Source organism: Polypterus senegalus, chromosome 1 (assembly GCF_016835505.1).
Source record: "Polypterus senegalus isolate Bchr_013 chromosome 1, ASM1683550v1, whole genome shotgun sequence".
In the NCBI taxonomy this organism is placed as follows: domain Eukaryota; kingdom Metazoa; phylum Chordata; class Cladistia; order Polypteriformes; family Polypteridae; genus Polypterus; species Polypterus senegalus.
The window spans coordinates 306,886,686-306,907,578 of record NC_053154.1 but is presented as its reverse complement, the minus strand read 5'-3'; the positions used below and the strand labels follow the sequence as shown (position 1 = coordinate 306,907,578).

The following is a 20,893-nucleotide window of genomic DNA, read 5'->3' as shown; positions in this document are numbered from 1 at the left end:
GTAAAAGAAAAAAAAAAGAATTCAAATACTTCTTGGTGCTTTTCCCTGGTGTCCTGAGTGTCTGTCTGTTGGGTTTAAAGGGGCTACAGTGCCACCTAGCGTTCACAATTGTCAGACCAAAATGAAATGAAACTACAGTGGTACCTTGGTAAACGTCCACTTTGGAATAAGTCCAACTAGGTATACGTCCTGTTTGGATGCGAAAAATTTTGCTATACGACCTTTGTTTGGAATATGATTCGCATGCTAGAACGCCATGCGCTACCCTTGTTTACCTCTCTTGTGACAAAGCCACCACTGCCCACGAGTGTCAGTACTCCAGTCTGTTAGCATTCAGTGAACAAGTCGCGTTATAACACTCTGTGAATTTTCACATGATTTTGTAAATTTGAATTGGTTGTTGAAAAGTATGCTGGTGGCATGCATATCCGGGACATGGCTGCTGCATACCGTATGCCGAGAACGACGGTATCTGCGATTGTGAAAAACAAAGACATTATTAAAAAGTAAATTGAGGTTACATTTTTATTTATTTCATTTAATGCTTTTGTATTTATGCATTTTAGTATTAAGCAGTGTTTAAATTATTTTATACAACCCCATCAATGTATAATATGCCAATAACAATAGGATTTTTTTTCATAGGAACGGATTAGTCATTTTCCCTTTATTTCTTAGGAGAAAAATTTGTTTGGTATACGTCCTGTTTGGTAGAAGTCCATGGATCTGGAACGGACTAAGGATGTATACCGAGGTACCACTGTATGTTTTAAAATAATTAGGTAACATATTTAACTTATGTTAAATTACTCATTCATATCTATATATATTTATTGCTTTAATTTTTCATTTGATTATTCATTTAATAATTGCCATTTTAATTTTAAGTTTTGCCCAAGTGGTATTCCATACATGTAACCTTGGCATGGCTTCAGTGACTGCTGGTACGTCTGGTACCGACACATGCGCTGCAATATCTTAAAAAATGACCTGCTTCTGCCTTCTGTGTGCGCATAAATCCGGTGGTCCCAAAGTGCAACCATAATGGATGTTGTGCAAGATGTTGGTCAGAAGATGGTAATCTTTGTATATTTCACATTACCAGAGTAAGATTTCAGTTTTCACCTAAGACTGACACAGTAACAGGACCCCCTAATTACTACGGGGTATTTGTCACACAAAACTACCATCCTAAAGCACTTTCAGTGCAATATTTATTGCATACAATATCTTTCATACTTATCAGAATTGGGCAGAAATTTACCAGGCCACACATCCTCTTTACAGAGTGCTATACACAGCCATTATTACCACAAAGCACTGTAGGAAGCTGTAAGGTTTTTTTTATTTGCCAGTTTCCACTGTGCTGCATGGTACCTACAGAAGACAATGTGAAGTAATGGCTGAAGCCCTGAGCTCTTCAATTACCACCTCTACCTCACTGCTCGATGTTAAACATCTTCGTTTTCCTGGTTATTCTGCAAGTTAAAAAAATAAATGGAAACTAGTATACTGTAGATTTGTGTGCACATAATGAGTCTTAGAGTAGAGTTCGCTATAGAAAAGCACTAAAAAAAGCGACTTTTGTTTGCAATGTATAAAGAAATGCAACTTTAGTTCACACTGAGCCCTCTCAGATCACTGTAAAATTTGATTTATTTGACAAATTGCATCTCATAGGAAGCCTAGCACTGTGGATTTTATTGTGTCATGAAGCACACTGGGAAGAAAGGGTCTTACATAAGAGGAGTGTGATGGAGCTCAGAAGACATCAGTCCAGAAAGGACAGCTCGGGCTGTTTGTGCTGAGATGCTCAAATGAAAACTGGACTAGGCCTCTGCTTTGTCCTTGGCTCGAATCGTTTTTATAAGATTAGCAACCGAGTGGCCGACCTCGTTTAATGTGGCATTAACATGCTGTCAGATTTCACTTCTACTGTTTACACGGAGGGAGTAATTCAAACAACGCTGGTTATTGTGAAGACGCCCAATGACTGGCTGAATGCAGTCCACTATCTAGAGTGTTTGTCCTAGGGCACACGTGACACTTCTAATAGTCTACATGAAGAATCTTTTAAATAATTATACTGTGGGTTTGTCTCCTCAGAAGTGTAGATTGGCACGCGCCCGGGTACCTAGTGGTGGGAAGGCAGACCCTGTAGAGCTGCCTAGCCAGACCTCATCAGATGGGTGATTGAGCCCAAAAGTGGGCTTTGCCAGTACGCCACCCCCTGTGGCTTCTGGGCTCTTGTGCTGCAGCAGGTTCCCTGGCACAGGCTTCTCATCCTAGAGAGAAAAGCAGGAGATACATGTTTGTGAGAAAATAAAAAATGATCATTTACATTTCCTGTTTAATTCAATAATTTGATGAACTTCAATAAAATAGGATAGACTCAATTATGCCTGAAGGAAATTGCGTGTGAATGTGTGTACAAGTATCAATCATACAGTTAACTTGCCAACATGGACAAATTTGTTGATCCCCTTACTGTTGTCCCACACGTGCTTTTGGGAGACAGCTCAAAGGCCTTAAGGATAGTACTAGCACGCCAGACCAGGGGGTGGCGAGATGCACTAACTCTCTTTCTCAGTCTTCTGTAGATCATCCACGGGAAATCTCACTAGGTCCCGACGCCAGTAATGACGTCACTCCCGTTACCGGTTTTTGGGAGTGGACACCATGGATGACGTCACTTCCAGCTGTGAACATATCACTTCTAGGTCCAGCACCACGATGACATCACTTCCAGTCTCGATGATGTCACTTTCAGTCTCGGCCTTTACTGCCGCCATCTTTTCATTTTACAATGAGTTCTGTTTTGGACTCAAACCTGTGAATATCACAACGAATTTAAGCCATTTGCAGCCAAGGTACAATATATGGGTGGTTGCCCCAAACCTTTTGATGTCTGTGGTCTGCTTTTGTGACACTGTTCATTTTAAAAGTACCATATGCCCCCTGAAAAGTGATTAAATGGGAAACAGTGGTCCCATGTATGCCTGCATGGCTTTGACATGTCATCTAGTAAAGCAAAGCATGTGTGACAAGAGATGAAGTGTTGCTTAGATCTCCCAAAATGGCCCTGACACATTAGATTGTGAAACTAGCTGTTTTTTAATTAATATCACACAGGTCTCCAATCGTGCAATCAGTCATTCGGCTGATTTAAATGCAGAAAAGTAGTCATTCTGCTGTTTGGTATCATCAAGTATCCCCCACTGGACATGGACCAGAGAAAGCAAAGGAGAGAGTTATCTTAGGAGATCAGAAAGATAATTCTAGACAGGTATGTTAAAGGCAAAGACTAGAAGACCATCACCAAGCAGCTTGATACTCCTGTGACAACAGTTGCAAATATTAGTAAACAGTTTAAGGTCCATGGGACTGTAGCCAACCTCCCTGGAGACGGCCGCAAAAGGAAAATCAACCTCAGAATGGGCAGAAGGATTGTGAGAATGGCAGACAAAAAGCCAAGGACAGCTTCCAAAGAGATACAAGCTGAACTTCAAGGTCAAAGTCCAGCAATGTCTGATCACACCATTCATTGCCTTATGAATAACAGTGGGCTCAATGGAAGAAGACTCAAGAGGACTCCACGTAAAAAAGCCAGACTGGAATTTGTTAAAATGCATATTGACGAGCCACAAAGTTTCTGGGAGGATGTCCCTTGGACAGATGAGACAAAACTGTCAAGTCATGTCAGCTCTGTGTCCAAAGATGAAAAAATGAAGCTTTCAAACAAAAGAACATCAGAAGTACAGTGCAACATGGAGGAGGCTCACTTATGTTTTGGGGCTGTTTTGCTGCATCGGGATGCCTTGAGTGTGTAGGGAACAATGACATCTCAAGACTTTCCAGACATTCTGGAGTGAAACTTACTGCCCAGTGTCAGAAAGCTCTGTCTCTGTCGCAGGTCATGGATCCTCCAACAGGATAAGGAGCCAAAACACAAAGCTAAAAGCACCCAAAAACGGCTAAGAACAAAACATTGGACTATTCTGAAATGACCTTTCCTATCAAAGTTCTGTGGAAAAAAACTGGAAGGTACAGTCTGGAGAAGACCTCTTCAAACCTGACACAGATAGAGCAGTAGGGCCAAGCGACCTGTGGACAGGAGCAGACGTCTCATGTAGAGCTCCAGGAGTCACGTGTTTGCAATGATTGCCTCTCAAGGTTGTGCAACAAAATATGAGGTTAAGCCTCCCATCATTTTTGTTCAGGCCATTTTCATTTGTGTTATTATTTGAAATATTCTGTTGAATCAAAACCTAAACTCTTAATTTGGTAAAATATAGAATAATAAATGATGGGTACCAATAACTTTTATCAGTTAGAAGTTATTTCGGAGACAATCGTGGGTTCTTCTTTTTTGTGGAGGGAGACCAACAGATTTGTCCACATCTGTATATTACACAATCTCTGTTCTCTATCTATCTATCTATCTATCTATCTATCTATCTATCTATCTATCTATCTATCTATCTATCATATAGTGCCTTATCTATCTATCTATCTATCATATAGTGCCTTATCTATCTATCTATCTATCTATCTATCTATCTATCTATCTATCTATCTATCTATCTATCTGTCTATCTGTCTATCTATCTATCTTTACAGTGCCTATACAAGATATTCACTCCCTTGGATGTTTTCATATTTTATTGCTGTGCAACACTGAATCACAGTGCACTGAATTTGTTTTTTTCTGATACTGATCGATAGAAAAGAACTCTTTAATGTCAAAGTGAAAGCAGATCTCTGCAAAGTGGCCTAAATACTTACAAATGTACAACACAAATTGATTGATCTCATAAGTATTCACATCCTTCAATGTCAGCCATGACAGCATTGAGTCTGTGTGCTGAGGATTCTCTTCATCAGAGATGGCTTTCCACCTCTGGATATTGCACTTGCAACTATAGTAATGAACCAGGGTCCCCATGACCCTAAAATCAGTTAGAAAAGGGATGGATGGATAAAAACTGCTGTGTTGTATACTGCTGATTGAGGGGATGCTGCAGATGTTGACCAGATATGGTTTGCTGGACTTTACAGATCAAATACAGGAATCAAAGGAAAGAATTATTACAACTAATTTTTAAGACAAACTAATAAACGAGCCCCCATCTCTGCTGGTGCTTATTAACTAGCAGCTTCACAATCAATAATTCTGGGCAAATCTTATTGTACCTGATTGATATTTACCATCATTTTGCTCATCATATCCTTTCGCTTCACCTTGTTTTTGTCTTCAAGTTCTGCCTTTATGGCCTGTGCATCCATCTTAGACACTATGTTGCCGACTGAGTTCTCCAGGTGAACGACACGGCGAAGTAACCTTAAATACACAAAATTTCTTTAACTGAAAACTGAAATGGCTCAGAAGGAATCCACTCACACCCTGATGTCCTGCCCACACTCACATCTGGAACTCCTCCGGCGAGATCTCGGCACTTCGGTCAGGTTTGTTGCTGTTCTTCACATCTACGCACTCCACTGGTTCATCAAAAGTGTTTTTACTGTAATTTCGTCCGAGGTTCTCTATCTCTGCATTCAGCGCCACCTAAAGGTAAGAGAGAAATTTTAAAAATTGCAGTATGGATGGGCAGGGGTTGCAATGCAGCTTTCATATTGCACATCACTCTAAGTAAATGTACAAGGCCTTTAGTCTTTATATGCCACCATTCATAATGAGCTCAGTTCCCTAAAGTGAATGTCATACTTTAAAATGAAGATGGTCTTTTGATGGGAATATCAATGGCATTTTTATTATAAATCAATATCAACATCATTTATAAAAGATCTCCTTCAACACTAAAACAACTAAAAATGAATATGAAGTAGTTGTCTGTTGTGACAGGGGCTTGGCGTCCTTACCCAGCCGGGACGCCCCTGCACACTATATTCAGGGGGAGCAGCCATGGACATTGCAATACCTCCCCCTGAATGCTAGTTGGCCGCCTCCCTGGGGTGGAACAGTATCTCGGGTTCCCGCAGGGCATCCTGGGAATTGGAGTTGGGTGCAGCCCTGTTGGGTCCCGCAGGTACCGCCAGGGGGCGCTGTATTTGGGACTCCTGAGCCCGTGTGAGCGACCAATTTGTCACACCCGGAAGTGCAGCCGGAAATCAGGGATCAAGCACCTGGAGCACTTCCGGGTGAACTATAAAGGGAGCCAGCGACCTCCACTCAGTGGCCAGAGTCGGGTGGGAGGAGGACGAAGCTTGGTGAGGGGAGGTGGAGAAGGAAGACGAGACATTTGTGGTTGATTGCTGAATTGTGCTTGGGACTGTGTTGGGCTTGTGGGACACGGGGAAGACGTGTCTCACAGCTGAAGAAAATAAAACTTTATTTAATTTTACACGTGTCTCTCGTGTCAAATCTGTGTCGAGTCAGGCGCTATATACCGTCTTTCTTACACTGCCTACACTGGAGACGCTCACATCATAGACGTCTTATCCAAAACCAGCAAACCTTGAAAAGAAGGTAATGCTGCCTGGCATGGAATTTGTCACAGAACTGTTAGCAATTAGTAAATTATTTACCTTCGACTCAGAGGAATGACAAATCAAAAAAGAATTCTCCATAATATCTTTTTGGTTTCTCCTAGACATGTGAGTTCAGAAAGAAATAAAATTAACACATTTTCTTTTGCCTTAGATTTTTCTTCTGAGAAAAAAAAATAACCAAGATGTTTCACAAATGTCTCCTTTTGAGTTTCAGAAGAGACCTCTGCAAAGTCACACGATAGGCTCAGGTTTTCAAAACATTTGTTTTTGCAATTTGAGAGTATTTGCATTGTGTGCTCTAATATACGGTGAAATGAATGGACGGTTGTTTTGGTAATCAAAGACTTTACTGCCATTACAAACCTGTAGTCCTTGCTTCTGAATAATAGTATGAGCTGCTCTAATTTATATTGTTGTTTTCCAATTAGATCATACCCAGTCTGGAAGCAAAGGCAGGCAGTGTGGCACAGTGGTTAACACTTGGGACTTTAAGACACGAGGTTGTGGTTTCTAATCCCACTACTGACACCACTGTGAGCAAGTCACTTCATTTGCCTGTGCTCCAATTGGGAAAACAAAAGACTTGCCATCAATATTATCCCAAATGTTGTATGTTATCAAGGCACCAGTCCAATAATAAGTAAAAAATCGCAAGTTTTGAAAGAGATTTCACAAATTCCCAATTTTGACTCCTTTTACCTCAGTTGTATCTCATGTCTCCTTTTTGTCTAAAGAGGTTAATTAGCAGCAAAAAACAGGTCACTAATTAAGAAAAGGGTCAGAATGAAAACCTCCAAGACCAGAGTTGGGGACCCCTGGTCTAAAGTTATTTCTCCTAAGGAATTGTAGGAGAAATATTTGTGACAAATCTGATTCTTAAATGAAACATAAATGAGAATCTCTTTAAAGTCTCACAAGCCATCAAAGATCAGCAACATTTTCCTATAGGTACGCATGTGTGCAGCATTCAAAGTGTACAAAATGCAATTTAGAATGTATACGGTAAGCAACACAACAAGTGCCACGGACAGCAACTTTTCTACTGTATGTCTGGTATGTTGGAATATTATTTTTTTTCCATGAATGGTGACCAATCAGGGAATGAGACATAACCTGAAGTACGCCTCCTCAAAAATGTGACTACACATTGTATTGATGTGAACCTCTATGACTCTGATTGGCAAATATGTGTTTCCTGAAATGTTCATCTTCCAGTTTGAAAGGTCAGGTCAGGTCAGGCTGGGGAGCAGGCACTGGTACTGTGCATTGCCACACCCACCCCATGACAAAACAGCTCAGGATTCTGGTTGGCAACTCTCGCAGGCAGACACACGGTCCAGTCTCACCCTCCGTTAATGACCCTCTATCTGCCACAGAGGGTGTTACGTGGGCGTCCCCTTGGCCTGGTCCAGCCACTCTGGTCCTCAACAATGAGAATTCTGGGAGTCGGATCACCCTTTGGGGAATTGCACCACATGGCCATAGTGCTGTAACTGACGCTCCCTCATAATGCATGTAATGTGCCTCATTCGGGACTCCATGATCAACCACTCATTCGACACAAAGTCAAACCAACGGTACCCAAGGATTTTCCAGGGAGACACAGTACCAAAGGAGTCCAGTCTTCATCTCAGGTCACTGGATTGCGTCCATGTCTCACAACCATATAACAAGACAGGAAGCACCAGGACTCTAAAGACTTGGACCTTCGTTCTTTTGCAGAGATATTGGGTTTGGAAATCTATGAATTTCTGGAAAAGGGGAAAATGTGAGAGACAAATACGTTTGCTTATGTAAGAAAGTGTGTCACAGTGCAGCGGGATGCTGAAGTAAAGACTACTTTTGATGCCAAAACCTCCATGCATAGCTAGAGTGTAAGCTTAACATGGAAATATAAATCAGCCTTAAGTTTGATCATTTATATAGTGTCTTTTACAGTTACTAATGAGAAAATGCTCTTTGCAAATGAATCCTTGTTTGTACTTATTGTCTTATTGCTCGTGAATGCTACCCTGAAGCTCTTGATTAAAGCCTTAATTTATCCATCCTTACATCCGATTTCTATTTTACCTTTCCAGTTGGAGGTCTTAGGGAACTGGAATTCAAAACCTCTTTTTAAAGACAGCATTTAAAGTAATATCAAATTGGAAGCAGTTGCCATGGCCAACAGGACCATGACGCTGGTGCAGAATGGTCACTTTTACCACACTGGCTCCAGTTTATCTATTACTAGCCATCCGCCATGGCTTCACCCACGTAGAAGTGAAGCAGGACAGCGAGGAGGGCCCTGCCAGGCTCCCTAATCCTGACGTAACGCTTCTCCCTCCTCTCGGCCCGCAGCCTCTGACTCGGATTAGCTTGAATATATCACTTCTGCAAGCAAACTATGACTCTTAGCATGATGAGAGACATCAACTGGAATGTTCAAGCAAATTATAGGAAAAAATCCCATTCTCGTTAAGTAATTCTCTCATTCGCTAACTAAGCAGAGTTAAGGTTATGCCCCGAAGGAAGACGCGTGAGTGAGAAGGGAGCTCAGCCTGCTGTTTCTCTCTCTCTCAGATTCACGCAAATAAATTTGTACCGCAAGCGAACTATCATATCTAACACGATGACAAAAGTCACAAAATCAACCAGAACGTTCAAGCAAATTATAGAAAAAAAACCGGATCTAAATCCGTTAAGTAGTTCTCTCATGAAAATCGGACAGACATACATACAGACAGACAGATTTGGATTTGGATTTTACATATATAGAGATGGGTGGATAAGGCACCTTGGTATTTGTTGGCTCAAATAGCCCTCTTGCGTCCTAAGCAAATGTTATTCACTTCCACCAAGTCTGCAAATCTGACTCCTTAGTACTGGTGCCTGAAACTGTTACCCACATACAGGATCTTAGGGTTTTATGTCTGTCCTGTAAACTTTAGGTGGGATATACCCTGGACCAGTGCTCTACCCTCTACCAACTTCTGGGAAGACATGCATACCTACACATTATTTATTCCAGATCATAACCCATGAAGTTTTCCTGTTTCCCAGACAATAATGGATTTATTCATTAGTTCACAGCAATAGAATCAGGTAAATTACTTTAGTGGATGGATGGATGGATGTATGGATGGATGGATTCTTAAAGCATTTCCTGATAGCACTCATTCTGAGATATACAAAATTAGACAGTGATTGATTAATAAGTCAATTAACAAGTTTGGGAAACTCTGGTAACCTCTCTCTGAGATTGTGGCAGATTGAACTTCATTAAATGCTCTGTTTACCACAAAGATGAAGTGACTCATTTGAACGAAGCTTATTCAGAATCAAAAGTGTGATGAAAAAAAATTCATTGATCAATCTATGATTGCCTGATAGACATTGTACCCGCTTCTCTTCTAGATCACGAATCATTCTTTTTTGCTCTTCCTCATCCAGAATCTGATTGCCGTCGTGATCAAACCGTGTGAATGCTGCAGAAATCTCATGATCGGCATGGCCCATTCTAAAAGGTAAAAGAAGAGTTACTTAGATTTGTTCATTTTCACATTATTTACATCTAATTTGTTTTAAATTCATGAAGGCTGTTTAAATTAGGGTTCTTCACTTCTTTTATACTGTGAACAACAGAACTCTCTCCCAAAAATATATATATATATATATTGTGGTAGCCGGCCCAGACACAGACAGACGGACATGTTGACGTCACCCAACACACGTTTATATACAGTCATATTTACAGTCAATAAAGTGAACAAACCCCAAAGTCTTGGCCACAACACAAATGCTTCACTTCTTCAGGCCGCCTCCGCTCCTCTCCACCAAGCTCTCTTCTCTCCCGACTCTAGCTATCGAATGGAGGGAGGTGGCCCCTTTTATAGTCACCCGGATGAGCTCCAGGTGCTTCCTGGCAATCTTCCACCGGCACTCCCCAGTGCAACTATATATATATATATATATATATATATATATACTGTATATATATATATACAGTATATATATGTATATATATGATAAACCATTTTTTCTCATTTTCCATGAAACCACGAGACTAAAATTGTTCCTTAGTTACACCTACAAATCACATGGGATAAATAACATATACAAAAATATTTTTGGGTAGAGTATTCTCTTAAATGTGCCATCTGCTACCATCTCTGTTTTGTTTTTAATGTCATGCTGGTCCAAATAGTTCAGCTTCTAGCCAGTTCTATAGGTAGGAAAGGTGCTTCCCAGAAAATAAGTTATATTCACGCTGCCATCACTTTTTTTAAAAAGTGCCAGTTTGATTCACCAGTTTCCAAGGTCCACTTATCTTTCTAAAGATGTGAAGCAGTCCCAGGACCAAAGTCAGTCAAGACCACTGCACTGCAGCAGTTCAAGCGCAGCATCAACCCAAAACACGAAGGTAATCCAACATCAGCCTCATCCAGTAGCCTGAACAGCAAAGAAAGTGTGCCAATCCCTGCAATCCCACCAATGCACATCAGGAATGCAGTCCCCATATTAGGTGGTGCTTTGTTGGAAATGCCACCCCAGCAGCAATCAGCGTTGCCTTCACTCATTCCTTCAAATAAACAATCAGAACATGCCAGGGACACAGCCTGCGCAGTACATAAGCCATAATAGTGACCACAGCCTAGCAATAACAGGCACATTAGCAGTCATTGTGCATTAGTAATCCCATCCAAGTATCAACCAGAGTGCAAAATTCAGTGCCAATCAGATTTTCATTGTAAATGGCATTCAGCTGGGAATTCAGTCCGGGAGTCAGGCAGTGCAAGGTGGCAACTACAGTCATAACAGCAAGTTGTGCTCCAGTTTCAGCAGCAGCTAGTACATGTTATACAACTGGTGCATTACCATGCCAGAGTCAAAAAGCGGGCAGGATAAATCATCACCGGCCCCTCACATCCAGGCCACATCGCCTTTGAACTTCTCCCATCTGCCAACCGTTATAGACAAAACTATGCCAAAGCAAGCAGATATAAGAACAGTTTCTTTCAACAGGCTGTCAAGATCACAAATGGTTTATTCAGCTGTCCGTGCTCAGTATGGGCACCCCCAGCATCCTGCAAAAGAGCTAATGTGTAAATATTTCAGTATTTCCTGCACTGCCTTCACTTTATATGGATATGATCACCTTGTTCATCTTGTATTTATCTCATGTGTGCCCTTGTCAATTGTCTTTATATCTGTCATGTTAACTATACTTAGACAGTCATCAAGAAACTACCGTCAAAACCCTTGTATGTGAGCACACTTAGTCAATAAATGTGATTCTTCTACAGATTCTGATGTTGTAAGAAGCTTCCCAAATGGTGTATAATAGAAACTCAATCAGAGCAGCTACCAGTGCTTCACTTTCCTTGGGGACCAATTGGTAAATTGTGAAAACCCAGTGCCAGTGACCAACAAGGCATGCTGGGAAACTCCACCCAGTTATCAACAAATTCATAATAGGAATCCAAGCACAGCAGTAATCAGTCATCCAACCCCATGGCACTTCAATCCCGGTAAATACTGAGAGATGGCAGGAATTCAATCCCAAGATGCAAACAGGACTTTACTTTGGGCATCATTTGGTGATTGTTGGGCACCCAGTCCCAGTAACAAATAGAGCATGTAGGGTATCTAATCCTAGGAGTAACCAGTAATCCAACCTCAGCAAAAAAGTGGTACTTCAGTCCCCTCAGATAGTGGTACGTGACATGACTCCAATGCCTTGACACAACCAGTCCTTCACTCTCAGCATCAAGCGCTCGATTGGTGGGAATCCAATCCCAGTAGTAAATATTTCATCAGGCTCAGAAGCAACCAGAGCATGCTGGGGATCTAATTACAGCAGCACCCACTGCACAGTGCAAGTCTAATGCCAGCAGCAACAAGTGTGTATGTGATGTGAATCAAGATGTAGGTGTGACCAGTGCTGTAGTTCCAATATTACATTTATATTTACATTAATTCACTTAGCAGCTGTTTATATTCAAAGTAACTTACAAAAGAGGTCAACATAATCGAGTGACCATCAGTCTGAAGGAGTGTTTGGGAACAAGCGTTACAATACACAGCTTCAAAATTGATCACAAGCGAAGAGCTCAGAACAAAAACGCAAGCTAATTACACTTGCTAGGTTACAAAAACCCAACAGCTCGTATCAGTTAGACAGAACTTTACCAAACGAGAGAGTCTGTAAACGCTTCTGAAACACATTGAGGGAGTCAGGCGTTTGAATGGAAGTGGACACTGCAGCTTGGAGCTTCACATGAAAAAAGTCTGGATTGAGATTTGAGACAACAACATCAACAACATTTATTTCTAGAGCACATTTTCATACAAACTATGTAGTTCAAAGTGCTTTACAAGATGAAGAAAGAAAAAAGAAAAAAGAAAAATATAAAAATAGGATTAGGCAATACTAAGTAACAAAGATCGGACAGATAAAACAAAAAAATAAACTCCAAAAGGGGTTGGAGAAAAAAAAAAAACAAAATCTGCAGGGGTTCTCTGGTCACGAGACCGCCCAGACCCCACCGAGATGCCATTCAGCAGTAGATCTGAGTGGTTTTGATGGAGCATAGGACCTCAATAGTTTTTTTTTTATACTAGGGGTCTTTGCCCCCTGCTCACTTTGCTCACCAACCCCCCTGGCCTATGCTACACGCCAGCCATTTGCGTCTCTGGATTTCACTTTCACCTAACAACAAATTTTTTAATTCTCGTGTATATGCCTCTTCATTGGAAAGAAACACTACTTTTCCCTGATGGCAACACAAATTAGAAGATCTACAAGTCTCCGACTTAAATTTTAAATCCAAACAGTATATTCAATCTCTTTGCTGTTCCATTATTTCACAGAGTAATAATTTCTGTTTGTTTGCGTTAATGCGATCTTTACTATCATTTTTTTGAGAGTTTCAATTTTAGTACTTTCATGATCTCTAACCTGCTCTGCATGTGTATTGCGCCAACGTTTTTGAATTCTTTTAAGACGTTCTACTTTGTCATCTACTCTTTGTCTTTTATTTCTGGCCCAGGGCGTGATTAAATCTCTTGGCACAAAGTCTCATCTTGTGGGACTTGAAAATATCTCTCTGATAAAGCCACGTCTTCGTCCCAGGCTAAAAAGTCTTGTCTGTTCCCAGGATTTTTTTTATTATAATAGAGAGATATACGCAGTAGTTGCTGACCCATTGACTACACTGTTGGCAAGCATCAAGAATTTAATTTTAATACGTGTCGCTACATAGTGCCAGTGTAGTGATATTAAAAGAGGAGTTATATACACAGAGGCATAGCTAGGGTTTTCAGCACCCCCTCCTGTTTGCCAAAATGCAATGGGGAAGGGAAAGAAAATTTTTAAAAATGTATTTAAAATAATAGTATTTTAAGAAGGAAAATTCATATTTTTTATTTTAAATAGTTTAAAATTTTTTAATATTTTAATTTTTTAAAGCACTTTTATGCGTATATTTTCAAGGTTTCACTAAATTTATAAAGATAGAACAAAGTAAAATAATTAAGACAACAATGCTAAGTCGAAAATATATATTTGCAACAACTAACACTAATGCCTCATGTCAGATGCGCGACCTGCTTAAAAATGTCAAAAATGTTTCTGGGTGGGAGTCAAGCATGTTAGAGTGGTGGAGTGGAGGGGATAAATTATTGTCTGTTGGGTATATAGAACTAATATGTGCTTCGAAATCAGAAAGAGACAAAAAAAATAGGAAAAAGATATCCTCATACTGATGGAGAGATGGACTGAGTATGCAAATGTTTTTTATTTACTTTTTAGTGCATTTAAGAATGGAAAACATTTCATTCTAAAATTTCGTAACATCAATTTGGCACCCCTTGGATGCTGCGCCCGGGGACAGATGTCCCCCCTTGCACCCAATGCTATCCCCCCCCAGCTATGCCACTGGATATGCACCTGCCTTGGTTTGTTGAACACCAGATGTGCTGCTACATTTCGAATCATCTGCAGTAGCTTGGTGACACATGGTGGAAGACAGTTGCTGTAGTCCAGACATCACAAGACCAAACCCTGGACCAAGAGCTGTGCTACATGCTCTATCAGATACGGTCTGATCTTGCAGATGTTGTAGAGTGAATCTGCAAGACCTGGAGACTGTGGAAACATGGTCAATGAAGAGCAGGTGGTTTGCATATGGAAGAGTCATATTGGATAAAGGAGAGTTGGAATCATTGGTTGGGAAGAATCTCTCATCAGCCAGAAAAGACTCAACTATAGAAAACACACTGGAGGGGGTGAGGTAGCCAGTTGGCCTAGGTATCCAGGACTGTGACTTTGTATTTTATTTTCTTTTTAACAATTTTAATCTCCTCCATTGCCAACTGGCCATAGTTCATAAATGAATTGATAGACAGATATTATTGATTTCTATTTATGTTTAATCAGTTTTGCCCTTGTTCTCTGTGTGTTCTGACAATCTCTATTTATATGTTTACCAGTTCTGTTTTTAGTAATCATATAATCTGTGCTTGTATTTTGACACTCAGTGGTGAGCGCTGTAAAAAATAAGTTGTATTGTATGGCACTGTCTTCAATCACCTCCCCAAGGTTGTAAACCAACTTGGTGGATGTTAGTGATAATGAACTCGGCAGAGGTAAGGTGCTAAATACACAGACAGATAAGCCAGGAGAAGAAGGCTGGGCTGGACATGGTGTGCCTTTATCTAAATTGAGATATCAGTGGGACATAAAGAGTTCTACCTGATATCATATGGTCTTCTTGAGGGAACGCCAGACACAGCTGGATATCTTGTGCATTACACTGAGGAGAAAAACCAAGGGACATGATGATAGGGCCTAGTGTAAAAGTGGATATGGAGAAGAGGAGAGGGCCCAGCACCGGTCCTTGAGGCATCCTGTGCTTCCCTGGGGCACCCTTGACATCTCTCCTCGCCAGGACACATGATAGGATTTGCCTACTATGCAAAAAAAAAAAAAAACCTAAGGGCAGACCCAGTGATGCCAAAGTCAAAGAGAGGGGCAAGAAGGATCTAGTGCTTTACTGTGTCAAACAGAGAGTATTCACAGAAAAGAATACTAGATGCAAATTAGAAATAAAAACCGTAGCACATTGCAAAATGCATACTATGCAATACACAAGCGAATAATCAAAGCTACAATCAATCAGCTACAGCACAAACAGTGGGAGTCCAGCTGCACCTGAAACTGGTCCTGTTATTGTAGTTAGAAGAAGAGCACAGAAGAGATCACTTCCTGGTATGGATGCCAATTCACCACATTAATGGAATATAAATACAGAGGAATTACTGATGGGTATATAAATGGCCAAGGAAGAGAAGGTGCAAAGCATGCATATCTAACTTCAGGTCTATTGTGGTGATCCATGATTTCCCACTCTGTATAACTTGTTTATGAGGAATACATTATTTTTAATATTTTGTCTTTCTTTTAGTAAAAAAAAGCTAGAAGACTACAGCTAATTAGTCTTGCTGAGACTACCATGAATGAATTTGTTTAAAAGTGGGTAGGAACAATTAGACAGCTCACTGATTTTGAACTACAAAGATTAGAGGTGCTCTTGTTAACCTGGTCCAAGAGAGAGCAAGCTTCTGTTTACGATGATCCATCTACAGTCGACAAAATCCTATTAGACATTGTCAAAGAGAGGGGGCGCCACTGAGCCCCAAAACCCCAGACACATCATGCTACAACAACAACATTTATTTATATAGCACATTTTCATACAAAAAGTAGCTAAAAGTGCTAAACAGTCCTAGGTGCCAAATAAAGGCTTTATTTTTACAAAATACCTTCCTTTTGTAGATGAACTCACAGCCTTTCAATATACAATTCTCCTTTTCCTCCTCCAGGTGAGCAGTGCTTTCTGCCTCCCGATTCTAACTAACTGGAGCAGGCTGGGCAGCTCACTTTTATGCCAGTACTTCTGGTATTGGGGCATAGCCCAACAGGAGCACTTCCAGTTCAGATGGAAGCCCCTATCTTTGCAGCACCTCCTGGAGGCACCCATGAACCCTGATAGGATTGTCCCTCAGAACTAGAACTCCCATACATCACTGCGGGCATCCTTACTGGGTTCACACCAGTGGAGCACTGCATTTTACTGTACTGGAGGAGGTACTGTCCTTTGATCCACCAACTCGTGGAGTTTGCATGTTCTCCCCGTGTCTGCGTGGGTTTCCTCCCACAGTTAAAAGACATGCAGGTTAGGTGCATTGGCTATCTTAAAGTGTGTGCTTGGTGTGTGTGCGTGCCCTGAGGTGGGCTGGCACCCTGCCTGGGGTTTGTTTCCTGCCTTGTGCCCTGTGTTGGCTGGGATTGGCTTCAGCTGACCCCGGTGACCCTGTAGCTAGGATATAGCAGGTCAGATAATGGATGGAGGGATAAATAAACTGATGGAAGGAAAAACAATAATTTGTGCTGAATTAGATTGTACATACTTTGGCATTTGACGACATCAATACGTGAAAGGTAATCATGAACAATATGTTGTCGCAGGTGCTGTGTGTGCTCTCTGTTGTTTAGTGTTACGACAATAGTGTAAAAGTTGAAAGCTTGAAAGAATTGTCAGATATATTCATGAAAATATGAACTGTAAATTATGCATTTGAAGTAAATGATGAATCACGTTCCGTCAAAAGGACTGTTATTAAAAGAGCTGATAACGAAGAGCCACAGGAGACGCAGAGTTCAGTACTCAAAACACTCGCATCAACAAATCTAACTACACCAGAAAAGTACAGAAAAGCCTGTGCAACATTCAACGTCTGACCATACATCTAAATGAGGAACTAAAGAAATTTAACATTACTGTCTGATTGGAAATGCAAACATGCCATGATGAAAGAGCCACGGCATTTGAACATGTTGTATATCCATGGACCACAGTGTTTATCTAAACTCTGTTTGTTGTTGTTATGTCATATCGCGATGCAATAGTAAAATGACAGAAAGATATCACAGCAGACAGAGGCCGTAAGTCTATGTGTGTCTCTTTCTGTCTGTCTCCACTGTCTCAGTGCTCATTACAAAGTGCAGATATCTTGTGCTACTGACCTCCTGAATAGATAACAGCGATTTTAGTTTTTTTATTTTTCTCTCATTGTCAAGTCATTTTTTCAGGATCTTTTGCTCTCTCCCTGAAATCCCAGCAGCAGTTTAAAATGCACGGACTGGAGAAATTGTGGACGAGTGTTTTATGAAGAAGCTCTGTGACTTTGCAATCCTGGATTTTGCCACTACTCTTAACAAACTGTTTAACAAGTTGTCCCCAGACGTCTATTTTTGTTTGAGCTGCCAGTCTAAGTGAATTGTGCTGCACTGCACCAGCCAGGATAAGATGAAGTCACCATTAGAAAATTTTCAAATCCAAAGATAAGTCCTCACATATTTAACCCTGGAGGAAAGAGGTAAAATGTCTCACTGCAATTCTAAAGGTTGTGAGTAGTGGATTCTCTTACTTGTGCAAGCTGTCCCGGAAGTCCTCAAACCCCAGCTCTTTGGATCCTGACTTTAAGGTCTTCTGCACATCAGAGATCTTCTCCTTCTTTAATTTTAGTTTCATCATCGTCCTCAAATATCCCTAAAAATCAACACATTTTTTTGTTATGACATACCACTTTAGGTCCTACAAGGGGCTGGCACCCTGTCCATGGCTGTTTCCTACCTTGTGCCCAGTGTTCTGACCCCCACAAATACCCTGAATTAAGAACTTTTAAGAAAATGTATGATAAGTTGTTTTACATGCTACATGTTTCAGCACTTCTTAAAACCAGGTTGTTAGAATGGCTTTACGTTTAGTGGAACAAGCACTGGGCACACTGCTCTCCGTCATGTCATGTTGCTGGTAGCAATTGAGTCTTCCAACTAAGCTATGCCTCCAAGCGCCAGTGCTGTTGGCCTAGTGGTCTGCACCGTACTGACTTTTCGGTCCCGCTTATTTCTGTGCCCACCTAAGATTCCATTCCGCTCCCGACTGGATTCCCTTGAACTTGAACTGCGCACACAGCCAACGTGGAGTCTTAAAACAGCAGAATCCATCAAGGGAAAACAAAACAAATTCACACTGATTCAGTAAATCTGTTTTGTGCTGTTTTTTTATTTTCTTTTTCACAACACAATCAGAGTTGATTTACTGATATCATTTTCGAAAAATAACAGATCGGTAGATATATTGTGAACACACTGAAAGCAGCCCCAAAGGGATGTGGCTGCACCTCCGAAACCCCCTCATAAACAGTGATTCAATGGGAAACAAACACAGTTTTTTTATTTCCTCTTTGCTGGATCAGCTGAAGGCCTGCTGCTGCTGCCATGCCGTGTGACCTGCATCTCATGCAGGGCTTCAAACATTTAAAAGTCCTCACCACTTCTGTCCTTTTGTCTCACTGCTTTGTCTTTTTTCCCCCAGACAGCCTCTGCTTTATTCTTATGCTGTACTCAAATAAAGTTGCTATTTCTTGAAAACCCTGAATGAATCTGCACAACTTTGGGACCCAAGTGTGACAATATGAATAAATAAAAGGTGAGCAGACATCCTCTTTTTTCCTTCGATGTCCTCTTTTTCAGACATAAAATATCAATCTAACACTATGCCACTCTGCCACTCAGCATAAGGTTCATTATTATTCAATTTGCCATTCCTTGGGTATCTTTTGTACTTAAAAGTTGCCTTTGAATAGCAATGTGGCTCTGCCCAGTCTTCGTAGCTGTCACCTGAGTTAAACTGCCATGTGCCTCTTTTCTTTAAGCAAACCTTGTGCCACATACGAGTTGCATAGAAAAGCATACATGTGTCACAGTTTGATTGGGCAAAATCTGTAGATGTGCTGTTTGTTCACACAGCCTATCTCAGCTAGCATAGGACACAAGACAGGAACAAACCCTGGACAGGGCACCAGTCCATCACATGGTGAACACAAGCAACCCAAGCTTTTCATAGAAGGTCTCCTATTCAAGTACTGGCTGGGTCCAAACATGTTCAACTTCCGATGGATTATCTTCTGAATGGCACGTGGCATGGCTGCTTTTGTGCTGCACTTCATTGTTATTTTATACTACCTTATATCATAGAATCTCTTTTTTTCACCTGTTTGAAGATGTCTGTAAAATGGAGCTCATCCTTCTGCTGGGAAAGCTCTTCCTTAACCTCGGAGTAGGTGTCATTTATTATGGCCAAGAACATGTTCTAGAAAAGGGAAGCAGAGCACCATGGACTACAAGGCAAGACAGTTCAGCTAGCAAGGATTGACAACCTGTACTGAAGGGTCATGGCTACTTACCAGCAACACAAAGAAAACAAAGAAGACATAGGTTACAAAGTAGATTGGCCCAAGGACCCGGTTGGCATTATCGATTGCATCAAAGTCAAAATCTCCCAGGATAATTCTAAACTGGGTGAAACTGGGAGAAAGCAAAAGTTGCAATTAAAAATGTGTAAATACTTGAAAAATGCAGTAACTATTTAATCCTTAAGTTATAAAACTGCAAGCACTGTCATCCCAGGTTTATTGTAAATTCACAGTAGAAATTTTATTATACAGCATAATAGTAAGGGGCTCCTTATGACAGCCCTCTCAGGGACTTGCGATCAGGGGAGGCTCACCTGTCATCATGAAAAGTAAAAAAACTAATAACGATAACATAAAATAAATGTGTCCACTGGTCTGTGCTATAAATTTGTTTTCTGTATGATTCCAATAATTTTGATCATTTTTATAATCAAAATCACTGAATTGGCGCATTTCCTGTTCAAATACAAGGGAGAAACGCAAGGTGAGGCAGCGACGAGCCTCGCCTCACCTTGGACTGAGCTCTCCCTCACACACGGGGTTGATGGATGCGATTGACGCGTGCCTGTTGCTGTCTCTCTGTTTGTCACCAATATAATGTTTGCAGACATGTTTATTATACACCCTGACTGTCCACAGCCTGGCTAATATCTTTAATGAATGTGTGTGACATATTTAGTCTTGCTGATTGGACATATAAACGTTAACATTATACAAAGTTATTGTCTGTTATACCTGCATGTTTATCACTCTTTAATTTAATATTGTTTTTTATCAGTTTGCTGCTACTGGAGTATGTGAATTTCCCCTTGGGATTAATAAAGTATCTATCTATCTATCTATCTATCTATCTATCTATCTATCTATCTATCTATCTCTATCAAATAGTACCTTATCTATCTATCTATCTTAAACCGCTGTGAAAAGGCACAAGGAGTGGCAGACAGTACTGTGCCGTCCTGAAGGGGGCGCATGTGAGCCCAACAGGTGCTAGCTGTTGTTACTGCTGTTCTTCTTGGCGATAAACCACATTGAGGCAGAGAGACTTTTAAAACTAAAGGAAAATAAGGTGGACTTTTAC

The 20,893-nt window shown here is 40.8% G+C and overlaps 1 protein-coding gene across 1 annotated transcript in view; it reads right to left on the bottom strand.

Moving 5' to 3' along the window:
- Nucleotides 1–639: 639 nt before the first annotated feature.
- pkd2l1 (polycystic kidney disease 2-like 1) overlaps nucleotides 640–20,893 on the bottom strand; it is a 68,283-nt gene continuing 48,029 nt past the window's right edge. The window contains exons 9-15 of the mRNA XM_039735189.1: nucleotides 19,804–19,924; nucleotides 19,611–19,709; nucleotides 17,983–18,104; nucleotides 9,892–10,009; nucleotides 5,427–5,566; nucleotides 5,209–5,341; nucleotides 640–2,285 (exon numbers count right to left, since the gene is read on the bottom strand). Coding sequence (XP_039591123.1) covers nucleotides 2,103–2,285; nucleotides 5,209–5,341; nucleotides 5,427–5,566; nucleotides 9,892–10,009; nucleotides 17,983–18,104; nucleotides 19,611–19,709; nucleotides 19,804–19,924 — 916 coding nt within the window. The 3' untranslated portion in view covers nucleotides 640–2,102. The remainder of the gene's footprint in view (nucleotides 2,286–5,208; nucleotides 5,342–5,426; nucleotides 5,567–9,891; nucleotides 10,010–17,982; nucleotides 18,105–19,610; nucleotides 19,710–19,803; nucleotides 19,925–20,893) is intronic.